General features: G+C 35.8%; 1 protein-coding gene across 1 annotated transcript; it reads right to left on the bottom strand.

Moving 5' to 3' along the window:
- Positions 1-920: 920 nt before the first annotated feature.
- Positions 921-13,069, bottom strand: LOC129271553 (G-protein coupled receptor GRL101-like). Its single transcript, XM_054908878.2, has 10 exons — positions 13,004-13,069; positions 12,510-12,581; positions 11,475-11,546; positions 9,810-9,881; positions 7,699-7,770; positions 6,500-6,571; positions 5,520-5,591; positions 4,855-4,926; positions 4,271-4,342; positions 921-2,686 (listed from the first exon to the last, which is right to left on the bottom strand). The coding sequence occupies exons 2-10, from the start codon at positions 12,542-12,544 to the stop codon at positions 1,594-1,596; spliced, it is 1,632 nt and encodes a 543-aa protein (XP_054764853.2). The 5' UTR covers positions 12,545-12,581; positions 13,004-13,069; the 3' UTR covers positions 921-1,593.
- Positions 13,070-17,873: the final 4,804 nt, after the last annotated feature.

The following is a 17,873-nucleotide window of genomic DNA, read 5'->3' as shown; positions in this document are numbered from 1 at the left end:
AATGGCTCTGCTCAACTTTATTACTACAAAACACACAACTACTTCAAGAACATGATAATCTCATGGTGAAAATATCCGTTGCACCCAAATGCCCATTTTGACATATGTATATATGCCTTTTTTATGGTTTTGCCCCCCAAAACGAAAATACGTTCCGCCGCCCCTGACTGGGTAAATAGACTGTGACAAGTGGTGACTATACCCCATTGTTATGTTCTTACTGTTATAGGTCATGATTTTAAGGATTCATTATAATATCATTTAATAGAAATTTGAATATAACATCGCTAAAAATGATTTCCATTAAAGAAAATATCGTTCTCAGTAAAATTTGACATTTTAGTCATTTCTTTCATTGAAGCTCCACAAAATAATTCGGAACGAACATTTGGTCTACGATAATTATGGGGTTCTCGTAGGTGTGAGCACATCCTGCCAATCGTACGATTGCCTTAGGTTGGCGTACGATGACCTTCAGATTTTCGTACGGATTCGTGATCATCGTACGGCCTACGATTGTGTAGAGCGGAGTTATACACAATTTTTATAAATCGTAGGATCTTAGCCCTTAATTATATTGTAGGGGCGTGATATGGATCAGCACAGGGTCATCAAATGATTAGCACAGGCGAATCGTACAATATACAAAGGGGTATCGTACGATTAGGCATAGGATATAACACATTGAAATGTCATCCTACGATCAGCGCAGGGTCGTACGATATCCGTTGTGTCTCTGTATGGCTTTTTCTTTGGACCTCTACGGTGCCTTACACCAAAAGTCGTAAGATGGCCGTTTATAATGTACACTTGAAAATCGGAGCTCGTAGCCATCTACATTGTCACAACAAATAGTAAAATAATCCATCGTAAGATAATCGTAACAAAATATAAACAAGGCATATAGTACATTGTATTTTATGTTGAATGGCCCAGGTTTTTGTTTTTTTGTTTAGGTATTTAGACTTTTTTCACATATTAAGAATCAAAGGTTCAACTTACCTACATGCACAAGCCAACTGTACTAAATGAAATTGTTTTGCATATCGCAATAAGTAGGTTCACAATTCATTTAAGCTATTACCTATTTGTAAACTGTTTATTACAAGGTGCATTTTGGGTTTAGGTATGAAAGGTACTTCCTGCTCCGATAAATGTAGTGGCTCATCATAATGGCCCAATCGCGATAAGCAGGTTCATAATTAACTTTAGCTATTACCTATTCTGTCAACTGTTTATCAGAAGATGTATTTTGGGCTAGAATTTTTTTTCCAAAGTTTCACACAAGTTTATCATAATCTCACATTTCGAAAGAAATTAAGGAAATAATTAATAGTTCCATACTAAGATCTGGAAAGATGGGTCCTTGCGATTGTCCATCACTGCCTAACAAATACAGTCAGTTCTTTATAGCTCATTCATTGAAGATACAGGTGGGCATGTATATCCATCCTCTAAACACTAACTAGAGGTCTTGTCTGTAATATATCTGAAGCTCATTATGTTATTGATGTGTCCCGTTATTTAATGTTGCCAATCCTAGTGAATATCAGTCTACAAGTATCTGATTTCCTATATAAGATATCCTAAAACTTAGTGATGAATTTTCGATATAGCGTTCACACTGAGACCTGTCATCGGAAAATCATCCTTCTTCCTGCGCGAGCACAAAGCGACCAAAGAATAAAGGTATGGGTTTACAGTGGAGTTAATCGGTAAGATAAAAACCACCGCCCATGCATACAGGGATACCGGTAGGTCGATCACGCCTGTCTGAGACAAGATTCCCATGATGATGACTGGCATCCAACAACAAAAATCGGTACCGACGATCAGCGCCATCTTAATGGTCATGCGCATCTCTCGCTTCATTCTCTCTGATCCAGTGATCTTGGCCGACCTTCGTACTTGGAGAAAGATCAACAAGTAGCAAAAGAAGATGAGGATTAGGAGAATGAAATTAACACCGAGGAAAAGAGCGACAGAGTACAGCCAGTAAGGACGTTGTTCGGTCTCCTCGTGAGCGATGAACTGGTAAATGTTGTCGCGTGATGAGTAGACGATGCGGCCCTTTCTTTCTGTGTATGTATTGAAAGGTAACCCAACGCACACATCTGAGAGACCATAGAAGTCTAAATTGTACAAGCCAGTGAGGAGTGGCGCCAGGCTGAGAGTAAATGATAGAGTCCACACCAGTCCAACTCCCATCCGACCTGATGTAGACCGGAAACGGACTGTTCCGAAGGGAAAGATGATGCAGATGAAGCGATCTACGGTGATGAGAGCAAGCAAGAAGACAGAGCTTTCACTTGAGAGCAAGGCCACGAACCCTGCCCATCGGCAGAGCTGAGACTCACGCCAGATTGGTGCCGAAAGGAAGTACCACTCGCCGTAAAAGATATCAACAGAAGCAATTGTCACCATGTACACACCCATCAGAAAATCAGCAAAGGCCAAGTTGGTGACGAAGAGCCTTTGTACGTAGTTTCTGCCGTGCCTCTCCTCTCTAAAACGAACGAATATGACAACAGAGTTGCCGAAGAGAGCTCCAAATCCGATTAGCCACACTGCTATGCTGAGGACATCGTTATGCGTCAAACGGGAACAGGAGTCCAGAGGCGTTGGGTTGATGACAGAACAGGTGATGTTCTTGAACAGACAGCACAAACGATAGTCATCGGTAGATCTGAAAGTATCAAGTGATGGAGGACGTTATAACAATAATGCAATAATCAAGATTCGATGATCACTCAACTGCTCAAATTGAACCCTAATTATACACCGTCATCATGGTCAACAAGTACCAAGAGTGTCAAAGGTGAACATTATTTTTATCTGAGCATCTTCTCCCGGTACGGAGACATATTACATCATCCATGTACACTCTCGGAGTTTCGGTTTGCTCCATTCCTGAAATTCTCCTTCAAGATGATTCTGGGGCTCCAAATTTTGTTTTATTTTGTTAAAACTTTCTTCCTCCAGCATACTTAACAAACTCTAACTGCTGTTTAACATCGCAAACGCATCTTAGTTTCCTTATAACTATAGCGTACTCCTACCTAGTTATGGATGTAGTTTGGAGCTGGACCTTGGTTCAAAGTTCGGAGACCTTTTTCTACGTGTATGGCGCCCTCTCGTGGAATAGAAGTTATCAATTACACGGACCGCCTTTGCCGACGACGTCATACTTACGAAAGTGACTGGCGTGTATAATCTGGAGAGATTGAAGAGCGCCATCATATTCAACAACAACAACGGATATGACATTATGTGGGACTATTAAAAGTAGCGATTGTCAACACTCGATATCAATTTTCTGACCAGACCGCGGAATTTAAAATAGTGCAGTGAGTCCAGTCCCATTAAGGTTTAACGTTAGATTTTATTCAACAATACTTCAACGTGGAGCATAGAATAGTGTTGATGAGCAATGCAGAGTTAGATAAGCTTTTGGACGATAAGGGTAGGTAAGAAGATTTAGGCCTAGATCTAGGCCTATTACTATAAGATAGGTCTAACTTTTTAATGTGTCTAATCATAATTGCTAACCTTTTAATAGTGCTAGATTTGGTCCCGGACCTGGTTCGACGACATAAAGATCAGGACCAACACAACAGCACCGTACAGTCAGTAGCCAGCCCGGTAGCCGCGACCTAGAACCTAGATCTAGAATCTATTCATGTCTTATCTCGTCCCCTAGCTAGATCAGAATCTGCACCTAATCATGGCGCAACATGCATTCTCGGTCTAACGTGAGTCCTGGACCCGGACCAGACGCTCACCTCAAATGAACTTGGACTCTGTGTCAAACAAACTCAGAAAAGGTTCAATCAGTACCCAACGTTAGAAAACGTTATACCACTTCCATCAGTCACTGGTCTACTGCATGCATCCTACACCTACGGTATCTAGATCTTGAACCTTTATCATTCAAGGTTATCTAATATAACATATATTGACTGACTGGGTGTGTTAAATAACATTCTTTGGACTGCCTAAAGGATTGATTTTTTCCCTCGTGATCATATTTTGCGCTTCGGGAAAATATAACCTAATATTAGCTGAACAGCTGAACAGGCTACTCTGGATAAGGATTTGCAATAAATAAATTATTAAATAATAACGCCTCGAGAAAATATATATCCGGCTGTCCAAAGAATGTTTATATTACACACTCCATCAGGCAATATCTGTATACTATTTGTATTAAAGTTTCAATTGTTTCCTTTATTAACGAAAGGAATCTCTCAATAATTGTCACCACACTTACAGTTTCTCTAAGGATGGTAACCCAGTGAATGTGTCCAAGTGAAGTTGTTTTATCTGGAGTTCAACAAGGTGACTGAAAATATACAAGTTATGAGGGTCATATTAATCACTTGATAGTCATGTCATTGCAATGGATAGAAACGTGTGGATAGTGGACGGTGGGAGTGAATAGGCCTAAGAGGAATATCGATATACAGTGGCATATTTTGTCAGGATTTGAGGTGAAACAACCGAAATTATACCAATATGCATGGAGAATGATACACAGTGCCGGATCCAGTGGAGACCCAAATCGATTGTTCTTAGCAAGATATTTTGAATAGTGGATCCTTCCCACTAACCTTGATGGAGAATTGGAGATGGAGCCATATTCTGATATTCTTCAGGACAAGAAGCTTTCCTCCTTTTATTCGCAAACGATAAACTTTAAGTCCTCTATCCTTGGTCTAGCACCTGCCTTAGATCATTTCCATTTCTAATTGTCGTAGGCCTATACTATCACCCTTTGGTAGTGAGGAATTCAACATTTGATATCATGATGAAAAAAAAATCAAAGAGTAGTATCAATCCTGGAGTTATACTTACAGTTCACGAAGTCGAGTCATATTGTCGAATGACCCCCTCTCAATGAAACTAATCGGATTAAAACTGAGATTCCTTAAAAAAAATGGAAAAGATAACGATAAATCTATCCCCATGGCTATTCAAGAGCTGGCCATTAAGGTGCAATGTATCCCCAAAAGATCAGATGAAAGTGATTGATTAAAAAAGTAAATCCACGTGTCCCCCTCCCAGAACTGAGATTTAAAAAACAAAATAATTTGTACAGTAGCCTATTGGAGACAGTCGACTCTGGCCATCAGACCGTGGCGGAACGTTTTAAGAAAACGGCTGGATGCGCAATGATTTAATCATTGTGCATCCAGCCGCGCATACCCTTTAAAGTTGTTAACAACCCGTACAAGAAGTTTTGAAACCAAATTATTAAGAGAACAATCCCCTTCATTCACACATTGAATCACTCCTCATCTCAACCCTACGGCGTCCTCAACATGTACAGAGATACCCACCCGAAGCAGACTTGCCGAGGGAACTACTCGCCCTTTGTAGCCGTTTTAAAGTTTGGTTTTTCATTAATTCAATGCATATCATTATTGCATGCACTTAAGTTTCCATAGTCAGCACCATATTTTTGTTGCCATTTTCTAGCCCATTCCTGTCCAAAATCGTTCAATACGTCATGTACTTACAACTCTTCTAATGCATTGAGATCTTTCAGTGAGCTCCGGTTTCCCCTTTCGAGTTTGTTTTCGAGCAGCCTCCTATGATTAGAAACCATACAAATTAATGACACATAATACGAGACTTTATGCTAAACCCAATCATGTTGATTAAAAAAAATTCCATTACATGCAGAGATAGAGTGATTTTTTGTATAATTACTGAAATATATCCTTTTTAAAAGGTTCATCTGATATGGTTAATACGAATACGTTTTACATCGGGGGGGGGGGGGGGTATGAAGGATGATGTAAAGGGTTTTTGCCCAGACCCCATTTTCTCTCAAATCTCTCTTTTTCTCGTCTCCTTTTCTTTCTGTTCCCCTTTTCCCCCTTTCTCTCTCTTTGTCTATTAAATATTTATTATAATGCCCTAGCTGTGTTGTATAGTAGACTTATAACCAGCATGAGAAATAAAATTTCTTTTGCTCTTATTAACAAAATTGTATTTTTGGTAAAGCTGGAAAAATTACGTATAACAATTCATCGTTTTTTAATCATAATGCCTACGAACACACCACCAAAACCGACATAAATTACCGACCGATTGTTTGTCATTGTAAATAAAATAATAACTGTGGCCATGCTGGTCAGTTCGTAGTCGGTTTGGCCAATAGGTAATTTTTGCATTTACTACGGGGCTGGGCTACGGGGGAACTCTCTACAACGCATCGATTCCTTTGAAAATGCAAGTTAAATCACAATGGAGAGCTGAGAGGTTTTTTCTCGATAGTTGGTGGACAGGGACAGCAAATCATCCGAAGATCTGCACCGGACGAACAATTGCAAATATGTCGTTGTCCAGAGTCGAGCGATTCCGATGCTGTCCCAGTGCCCCAACTTTCGACAAAAGCCTCTCAGCTTTCCATCGTGATTTGACTTGCATTTTCAAAGGGATTGGTGCGTTGTAGACAGTTTCGAAAGGTCCAGAATTTTTTTATAACACTTACAAACTTCTCAATGATGTGAGTCCACTGAATACATCAGGATCGATATGGGAGATGGCATTTTCTTCCAACCACCTAAAAGAGAAAGACCGAAAACTAATACATGTCAATGCAACTGGGACTTTTGTTTCTGTACAACGCCACCTTGTGACACCATGCTCTTAAGAACGATTTAATTATGCTATGCTTCCACCATGACCCCCTCCCGAGAATAGTTCGTGTTTAATTATAACTGAAAGGAGAATTGAACCCTTGAAGCAAGAAAACTTGTGTGAAATCAGAAAATCAAACAACAATATCAACAAAAGTTTGAGTATTATCGGACAAGCAATTAGAATGCTACTGGCCTTAAATATCGCGATCACTATCTACGGAGACCCTACCATTTTCAATGCAACTAAGATAGTTCCATCTAATATAGGTGATGTCACTGACAATAAAACTTTTCCCTTTGGACACTGGAAATATATCCTCAAACCAGGGGTGGGTCCACTCTTCACCTTTATTTTCTACGATTGGCCGCTAAAAGGTGATTCTTTTCGGTTTTTTAAGGGAGATGTCCTAACTAATAATCTTAAAAGTACATCTTAACTTTATTCTTACAAACAAGATAAGATTTTATCATAAAACTCGTAAATTGTGCAAGTGCGAAGGGCGGGCTCAAATTTGTATATATATGTAATTGTGATAACTTTGTAAGGTATGTTCTTGTGCATGCGCTCTTCGCTCTAACCAAAATCCATATACATTGCAACGTTTCGCGGAGTTCTACTGACTAAAGTTATTTTAACCTCAATTCATCAATTACCAGTCTTCATTGTGATTTCCCCGTAAGCTTGATGTCAGTGAAAAATTATACTTGTACAACAGCTTTGGCAACATTTTATGTTGCGAATTGTAAACTTTCCCAGAGCTACCCTCCCTTTAACTAATTTCATCTTTGATCTCAAGAGCGTCTGTTACATGTAAACTTGTCATCATAATTTGTATTTAATTTCACAACATATTTATATTTAAAAAAGAGTTGCAAAAACTGTTATACATGTAAATGTTCACCCTTATGAAATGTCAGATACTGATTCTACGGACAATTACACTGAGCAAGAATATTCTCGATTAATATCCAGATTATTACATAACACGATAAGAAAAAATGTATCCGAGATCACGTGGTTAGAAGAGCCAATCTAATATTTACTCACAGTTCCCTCAAGCTGTGGAGTCCTTTAAACATGTCCGACTTGAGTTCAGTTATTTTATTCGTCCTCATATTTCTGAAATAATGTTTACAAATGCAGCAAAGAAAGTTGAGAGTTCAAGGGTTAAGTCCATCAGCAACAAATTAGTCGAATAGATGAAGAGAAATCAGGCAAAATAAGGGCTTCGCTTAAAAAAAAAAGAGCCTATGCACGATATGAGTGATGGGAAAATGAAGGAACCATTGACGTCACAAACTGATTATATGTTTTGTGTGTTATCATAGAGTTTTTCCATTTTTCCTCTTAACATCGACTTATGTAATGATGAGTTAATCAAGAGCTTGTTTGTTGACAATTAAGTTTACATAATCGAAACATTTCTCATTTCGTTTAATTTAGTGATCGGTTAAAATCGGTTCTACCCATCGGTATCCAGGGCCCCGTAATACAAAGATTAGCGATGAATAGCAATTATGAAAGAACACTCCTGATTGGTTCCTGGTCAGCATTTTGCGACAGACGCGCGTGTAAACTTGATTATAATTGGTCATTTCATTTAGCGATTGATCGCTAATCTTTGTGTTACGGAGCCCAGGTCACACGGGCCTAATTACAACTAGCAGGCAAAATATATTCATTCGAGCCAACCCATAGCTCAATTTTTAAATATGATATTGCTGACTGACAAAAATGAATGAATATGATTGACAATCTAACACGGATTCTAGTGAGGGTACAAACTGAACTTACTTTTTCAAAATTGGAAAGATATATCACTTCTTTGGAACTATTTTTTTTTACTGGCGGAAGAATTAGGGCCATTTTACTCTCTCAAGTGATGAATTTGATCATGTCAGGTGTAGTCTTCATAAATGCAGTTTTTTTTAAATGAGCCAGTCGAGGTACCATTTTCTGGTCAGATATGGAATGTCAGACATTTATCCTATCCACTGGTAGTAAACATTCAACCCTCAAATTTCCTCCTTATTTTTTCTGAATTCTTTTTAAGTGCCACTTTAACACACGAGTCTATGGGAAATAAATTAGGTCTGTGATGCCTCCACAAGCTGGATGGAGCTTGTACGCTTGCATGCAATTCCATATCGCACGACCGGTTCCATGACATTTACCCAGGCGACAATTGCTCCGCTACAAATTCAACACACGCAAGGAATGACCAACTTCAACCCTGGATTTAACACTATATATCCTATCCTATAAACCTAACCCTATATAAAGCCCTGAGCAATTGTCGCCGGAGGACGAGTCAAAATATTCCATGGCCTTACCAACGTTTAAAGGGGGAGTCAATTGTGTGTGGTCTCTCATTGACTGTGTGTTATAAATACATAGTCTTAAAATATACGTTTTCAGAATTCAGATATCTACTAATACTACAGAGAATAAATTGACCTATCATTGTATTTGTATAGAGAAACTAAATAGTTTTTGAGAGGAAAGGTAATTGTTTTGCTACTTGGTAACATAATTATTGCGGTATACACGTATTGAGTAGTGAATTAGTATATTATCATTCAAGTGGGTCTATATTACTAGACTACACTAGCATTATGGGTCATGAAACTGGCCAGGTATGAGTAGTTGAGGACTCGAGATGGTGCTATTGATTCGTATCTGCTTTAAAGTACTCCACGTACGCACATGCATACGCACACGCAATAGAAAAGTGTGGAACTTTGTGCGCGTGGAAGCTCTATTCACCAAATAATATCGATGGTTATACCATTAGCATGTCATCCCTGTTAACCACATACATTTAAAAAGTGATTGAGATTTTAATGTAATAATCATTTTATTTCACGTCACCATATCCACGTTAACCTTATATTTGGAATGGTGGATCGACAAAGTGATTCGAATAAGTTGAAATACTTAGAAATTGTAATATTGTATACACGTATCTGGAAATCGATCAAATTCAATATTTTTTAATAAATGAAATATAAAGAAGATTTGTTAAAGAATAAATCATATTAGTTTCATTAAAAAAAAATAAAAGTTTCAGAAGTGAGATTGATACGCACTTTGCCAATATTAAAGTGTTTTATTCTTATTTAGAAAAAAAATAATGTGTAGATGATATATCAACTCACAATGTTTGAATTGTGCTGCTGTTTTCGAACGCACCAGCATCTATTTGAGATATGTTGCAGCCACTTAGCAGTCTGTATTAGACAAAAGAGATACTATTATCATCGGTTGCCAAAATGAGACACAGAATAATAAAACGTGTATGGTGTTTACAGGAATATGATTATCACTTTCAAAGTTATTAAAACAAGCAGTGATAAAAGCATTGCATGATTCATAGTATCTACTAAAAATTCAGCATTACCGGCAAAGAAATACGAGGACTTCTTCACATACAAGATATATGTTGTATTTAATCAATTCATTGTAATATTCTTTCAACTAAGAATGTATGATAACACACTGTATCGTAAAATCCTTTTTTTAGGGTAAAGTGACAGTTTATTCTACCACCGACGTTATAGTTTCATATACTCCGTTATTTCCTGCTATCGTCCTCAAATACTTTTGCTGGGTCCTTTTGTGTATTTTTTTTTTTTTTTTTTTTTTTTTTTTTTGGGGGGGGGGGGTTCCCGCCATATTATCGTGAAAGACTTTATGAAAGTCTACGGGTACCACGTGACACCATGACGGCGAACAATTAGCGCATTTTCACAATCACTACGCAGACGTTATTCAAAACGCACCAATTATTCCTTTGAAAATGCAAGTCAAGTCACAATGGACAGCTGAGAGGTTTTTGTCGAAAGTTGGTGGACCGGGACAGCATATCGTCTTAAGATTCGGACTGGATGAAAAATTGCAAATACGTCATTTTTCCAGAATCAAGGACGACACTGCTCTTTTGATTCACCGATTTTCGACAAAGACTGTTTTGCAATGGAGGGCTTTTGACAATAGATTCTCTGCGGTATAGAAAGCGTCTGCATAGTGGTTGCAAAATGCCCTATTATGGCTCAGCGACGGACGGATGATTCAAGAAGAAAGTACGTCATGACAAGGAAAAACAAAGAATTCTTTGTCGAAAATTGGTGAATCAAAGAGCATTTTCATCCTTGATTATTAACCAACGACCTATTTGCCTTTTTTTTCGTCAGCTCTGAAAGTTACGACGAAACTGCTGTACCGGTTCACCAATTTTTGACAAAGCCTATCCAGCTGTTCTTTGTCATTTGAAAAGCATTTTTAATACATTTACTACGTTCTTGAATCCTTCGCACGTCGCTGGAGGTAAAAGTTCTCAATAAAGACTTCTCGAGAACACACAACCCAGACATTACTCACAAATCATACACACTCCATGGAATATTGGTTTCATGCCCTCATGCAAGCATGGTACCCTTGCGTGCGTCACCGACACATTCTTTTCACAGCTAACGATTTTGTCTGAACAAGGACCTAGTAGGTAATGAAAACAAAGACGTAGCGCGGTAGCGTTCACGCATGCGCAGCAGAATATTCAATTTGGCTGGTTTCTTATTTATTCACTATCTTGTCCCGTAATAGGTTCCTGTTGCACTTTGTAAAGAAACCAATGTTTCGGTTACACTAATAGCTCTCATAAATATGAAGTTCTTAGTACCTATACTCATAAAATCTTATTTCATTTGTTAAATATTGTAATTCGGTTATTTAATCATCTCATTAAATATGTATAAATCATGTTGTTTACTTTTATGAGAAATATAAGCTTAATACTTGGTATGTGGTTTCTACTTTTTACTCACAGGCTTGACAGAACCTTCATCCCAGCAAACGCTCCAGTCTTCAGATGCTCGATAGGATTGTTTCTTAACAACCTTTAAGGTAAAACACACAAGCGGAGGCATAATTGCGTCAAGATGGAATTCAAGGAGAATAAAAACCTCGAAGCCAATAGAATTCATATAAATGATGAAAATAAAAGAAAAAGATCAATTAAAAATTTGAGGAAGATTGAATGAATAATAAGAAAGTTATGAGTACTTGAATTTTGAGATCACTGATACTTTGTAAATCATCCCATCGGCAATGGAATGTGACCAAGATCTGTGATGTCACCACTTATCTCTATACAGATCAGTGGATGCCACACACGGACAATTTCCCCATTACTATAGTTCATATTTTACTTAAGTTTTCCCTTCTATTTGCATATCAGAAATCTTTATAAGAAGACTGTATCCTAAAAGTTTCTTCCATGCACCTAACGTTTGCAAAATGATTTATACGAATCAGGAAAAAAGGTTTTTTTTGAGAAACCGACAAACATAGATTTAGACAGTTTGATAACATTAACCACAGACCAAGGAGCTTTGAAGCACCTTGCATTTACCAACAAAAATCACTTTTCAGATAAAATCATTAACAAAATAAGGCAGTCTGTTTTACTTTTTTGGGTCTTTTATTTTTTTTCTGGCACTGAATTCCAGCTTTGAAAATATATAATCATTACATTTAAAGGCAATGGTTGATTTGCAGTCACAGAATTCATAAAAACTCACAATCAAGTGCTTTTGAAAAGCGAATGACCAGAAACAGCGTCCGAATCTTGTTCCATAATACTAACATGTGCTATATCGATTTCCAGGAGATTAAGTTAAAGATGAATTTTCAGTCACAGCTATCGTGACAGTTTCTGCACGATTCGTATTTATATTTTTTCCCTGAGTGTTTTTTAATACATTTGAACAATATACAACACGTATTTAGGATAAGGATAAAAAAAATATTTGCGCAATGTTAACCGATGTATATAGGATTAATTAAGGCCACGAACTTACAAGGTTTTGAGGGATGGTAGTTTACTAAAAGTCATCGGTTCGACATCAGGTATCTGATTTTCAGTGAAGTCTCTAACGATAGAAAAAAAGCACAAAAAGGAACAAAAAATGAAACAAATACATCTTATCGCAGATTGATGCAAATACTCTAACTTTATTTCATTTAACTTACACTGTTAACATTTTTTTAAAGAAAAACAACCACGTTACTAACATTACGTACCAAACTACAATTATACATTTTTAAAGGCCAACATGAAACAGGACACAATTTTCAAAAAATCTATATAAGAATTCATGTGCCGGGGAGTTTGTCATGCGTGCTATTGAAAATATTTCATTACAAAGATGAAAAAAGTTGCTTACAGGCGTTCGGAAGATTTTGTTTAAAATCGAGATAACCCCACCACCATCAGGAAACACATCATCAACAACAACAACAGAAAAAAGACTTATAGTATCTTTTGTATATAGATGCCAAATAATTTACTTACAGCCTCTCAAGTAGCGGTAAATCTAAAACAGCGAACGCGTCTACATTGAGTATATTGTTTCCAATCAAGGTTCTGGGTTTTACGGAGAAAGATTGTGAAAACAGATTAAACAAATCCCTGATATACATGTATGTGATAATACTCAACATCAAACATTCATATTCCATTATATCGATATCATCCATACGTCAAGTTGATGTATACAAAACCTCGCAAAGTTTGAGAGAAAATTATGTGCGATTTAGATCAGTAGATTGTACACACTAAAAACATGTTTGATACGTACATGTATGTATTTCAACATGACAAAATAAGGATTGTTACGATCGGAAAGTGTTCTATAATCCTCAAAAACTTGAAGTCAACCAGATCATTTGGATTGTTTAACGAAAAACATGCACACATTACAAAGTGAGTTTTCAGAGTCAGGATGTGTTAAACCGTGTTAGATAGCAAATATATAAGCTGTGTATGTAAACAGTCAATTTACATACATCAGTACATAACTGCTATAAACATATGCTATTATACGATTAACAAAAATGACGACTAAAAATCATTAGAGCGGTGAAGTTGAAAAATGTTGATAATTGTGGATACCTCCCCCACCCGATAAATAAAACCTAATTCTAAAATGCACACGATGACAAAAAACTGGAGTATGTTTAAAATAATTCTGAATTAAATTAGAAAGTTTTGGAACCATGTTATTCCACAATGCTTTCATTACAAATTGAGCATTAGTAAACGACAAATTTGTCGTACAGTATCCCGCCCGGAACTTGTAAAGAAAATGTAAAAATTGATGTTATGAACAAAAAAAATCAGCAAATATGTCTCAGAAAGAATTTCTCCAATATTCAATTAAAAAAAATATTAAAAAATCAATTTGAACGCCATTTTCAAAATGAAAAAAACTAAAATCAGCTTTTGGAATCGTCACTTGTCCGAAGCCTTTGTTATTTGTGAGATACCAACAGTGCTTGCCGCTAATTCTCATATTTTGATTCGATAGTGGAAATATACATATACTTTCTTGGGTTTTTCTTCTTTCAACGAACTTTTTTTTAGAAAAGAGCTATTACCCCGTCCAGAGTGGACTTTAGGAGTCCATTAGGACTTGAAAACTAGGCTGAAAGTTGTTCTCGTAATATTCACAAGCAGAGAAAGGTAAAATATACAAATACAAATACAAAACGCATTGGAAGAAAAAGAAATAAAAATAAACTTTGTAATGTTAACTTACAAAGTCTTCAAGGAAGTGAGGCTAAAGAAAGCTCCCTTTTCAATAGTAGATATGATGTTATGGGACAGGACTCTACGAAGAAAAGAACATCGATAGAGAATGGTAGTAGCCTAGAAAACTCTTGCATCTCACTCTGTTACTCTGAGCAGGCGCGGATCCAGGGGGGGGGGGGGGGGCACAGGGGGCACGTGCCACCCTTTTTTTTGGGGGGGGGGGTTGTCAAAATTTTCCTCCGAAAAATTTGCTCCCCCCCTTTTGGAAAATCCTGGATCCGCCCCTGACTCTGAGCGAGGCAATGGAAACACCTGTCTATATTTGAACACAGAACACTTGAATAATAACCATTACATACTATAAGAAATTATAAATTGTTATTGTTATTTATTATTATTTTTATTTGGCAGAATATCAAACAAGTCAAATACAATGATAAAAAATGATTGTTACAATAATACAGTAACACAAAAAAATTCAAACACTGGATTCACCTGGATGAGCTGCAAGGCATTGGGCAAAGTTAACCAAATAACTATAGTCCGCGGACCGCCCTAACCCATACCCCGTCCAGGTGAATCCACTGTAGTATTTTCATGCGAAATAAACATAGCATAACATTTCATTCAAAGTTACATATAACAAAATGTTCAATTACTCAGAATCAAAACATAAAATCATACAAACAAATATCAATAAATACATTGCATTACAAGGTGAGAAATTGAATAACAGAAAGGGAATATGCTGACCAATTATCTAAATCAATTTTGGTTGGCTTTGTCGTGCTATTCGGTATTGCAATAAATAATTAAAAATTGAAAGTACTGTGGTATCTTGGCAAGGAATACAGCATATATTTATTCAATTTTATTTATTATATTGCACTTAACATGTTGAATACAACCCCCTGAGTTATTTAGTAAAGCTGTAAGAAATGCATATATTCCTTTAAGAATTCTACGTTAGTTGGTGGTTATCTTAAAGATGTTATAAATTGCAAATCACCCCGGGTAAAGCACAAGTTTGTTCCGATGCATCAACGCATGATGTTGCTCAAACTGTCATTCACATACTTACAACGATTTCAGGAATTTTAGGTCTTCAAAATTTCCGGCACCAATATGGGATATCTGATTTTGAGATAATATTCTGATGGGCAAAATGAATGAAAATAAAACATATAATTACAAATGTTGGAATCAAAAGCATAGATGTGATAGATTCAAGGAATTAGAAACAGTGACAATTGTGAATTTATATATGTTATTTTTAATGAATATCTTTTTTGAATATTACATTTTATGTAAAAGTGTATAAAATATATTTTTCATTCAGAAGGGGGTCTGAAATGAGTTGTCTGATGATAGTATATCGCAGAAATAATTTCAATGTATTTTAGTTTTTTTAAATCGAAATTTCGGGGGGAATATGTAGTATTGAGAAGCTCCTCTTCTGTGACGTCACAATATCAAAATATAAAAATCTAAATTCCGTTATCCTTTGACTGATTTTTATCAAACCTTCACAAACATTTTCCTTTATTGTTCTGCTCTTTAAAAAAATAGTTATCGTCAGGGTTAACGTCCTCTTTTAAGGCAATCACCGAAACAACCTTAGTGGGAAAAATGAATAAGTAACAAAAAAGTATGAATAAGTAAGTGACTTACATCATTTCTAAAGAAAGCAAACCATCAAATGTCCAATTTGAAAATGAGGTTATAAGATTGTTGTTTAGATACCTACGGGAATAAATCAATGATTATTAAAGAATAAATCCACACATTTCACCGAAATATGCCAAACAATAAAGGCAACGGAGTGATCTCAATCACATAGTGACAAATCATTGAAACATTTTAAATACAGAATCCCCATCCATTATGTTGTTATTAATATATCAGTGAGAATATATCATCTTTAAAATCATTAGCCTATATGTATATAAGGTTATAACGTTATATTTACTCATGGGAAAATATATCATATATATCTCAATACATATTTTTAAAATTTGATTACACATCATTTGTGATATTACCGTATTTCTCTTTTAAAATGAAGTGAACATTAATTGAATTCAAACCTATGTTTAAATGCCATCATGATACCATTACTATAAAACATGGGAATGTTAGCATCCGATAATTGTGATACAACGCAATCTGTAATTTGACTTCGATGAACTTATTTTACTGTAGATCTATCAAGAATATGTATATCATAACTTTACTCAATACAACATAATTATACATACAGATATTTCAATTTCTCAGATTGTCGAAATGTGCCTGGGTAGATGCTTCGAATCTCGTTGTATGGCACAAACCTGTAACGAATAAAAAGGTTGCAAAATGGCAAATTTAAATGTACAGCTAGAATGTGCGATGGAAGGAGATACATACATATATAGAGGGATAGACAGATAGATAGAAAGATAGATAGTTAGAGTATTACATAGATAGATAGAAAAAAATTCAGTGATGATATGAAAATATAACATGTTCTGTTCTGGATAAAAAAAACATATATATTTACTGCGCTTAATAGATTGTACATCAGTGCTTTTCATATATATTACGCAGGTCAAAATAATCGCCGTTATTTTTAAAATGTACACCATCTCTATTCACTTCAGTCTGAAAACAATATACCCATATCTAAACCTTTTCAGAAGGCACTTAATATAAGTTTTATAAAAAAAAAAAACATTTATGAGAGGACAAGTATCATACCGTATAAGCGATTATAACCTATTCGTTTTAACAAAGACATTCTAAAAAGAAATAAATGTATATCATATGTATCCCATTGATAATGCATCTATTTAAATTCGGAAGGATTGTTTTTTTTTAATCTGTAGGGGGATTTTTATATGAAGCACCCTCTTTCACATGACCATGAAAATATTATACATTGGGAGATACATGTTTTATTAAAAAAGTTAAATAATCAAGTTAATTCTATTGAGGTTATAAAGAATCTTAGATGAGTGTGTAAATGATATTCTAATAATCCAAATTAAAACAAACAAATAAAAAAAAAATTTCGTACAACGTCTTGAGATGAGAAAGGTGCATCAGAAAATCCAAACGAGTGAGGGCGTTGTGTGAGAAGTCACTGGAAAAAAAATGTTTTAAAAGAAAACACAAATGGTGAACACAATACATGTCTACATATTCATGATATTGGTTAATGAAGGATAAGTATGATCTTTCAAGGTATGATTTAAATTATGGTTTTATCATGCTTCTTACATTGTTAACCTTGAATCATTAAAAAAGAGCAAATCACAGCCCCTCGAATAGAGAATTGCAATAATTGTTTTGTATAGGAGCCACACCTATAAATATTTCCACATACATGTAGAAACTCGTGTTCAATAACGTAAAACAAAAATTCGTATAAAGTAATGATCAAATTAGGGGTACAAATGTTTACAATCAGAAGACAGGAAGGTTATTTGAGATTTCATATCCGACGATCAAAGGGTATGTTGATCAGCTTATCTTGAAAATAATTTAAACATCTTGTGACTAGATCCATTTATCTTAAAAACAATCCTCCAAATTTTTTAAGAAGTCAAATAGCTCCAAAAGTAAAGTGAAATTTCTTTGCCATTAGTTTAAA

Source organism: Lytechinus pictus, chromosome 11, assembly GCF_037042905.1.
Source record: "Lytechinus pictus isolate F3 Inbred chromosome 11, Lp3.0, whole genome shotgun sequence".
In the NCBI taxonomy this organism is placed as follows: Eukaryota; Metazoa; Echinodermata; class Echinoidea; order Temnopleuroida; family Toxopneustidae; genus Lytechinus; species Lytechinus pictus.
The sequence above is the reverse complement of the archived record's forward strand: the minus strand, read 5'-3'. Positions and strand labels throughout refer to the sequence as shown.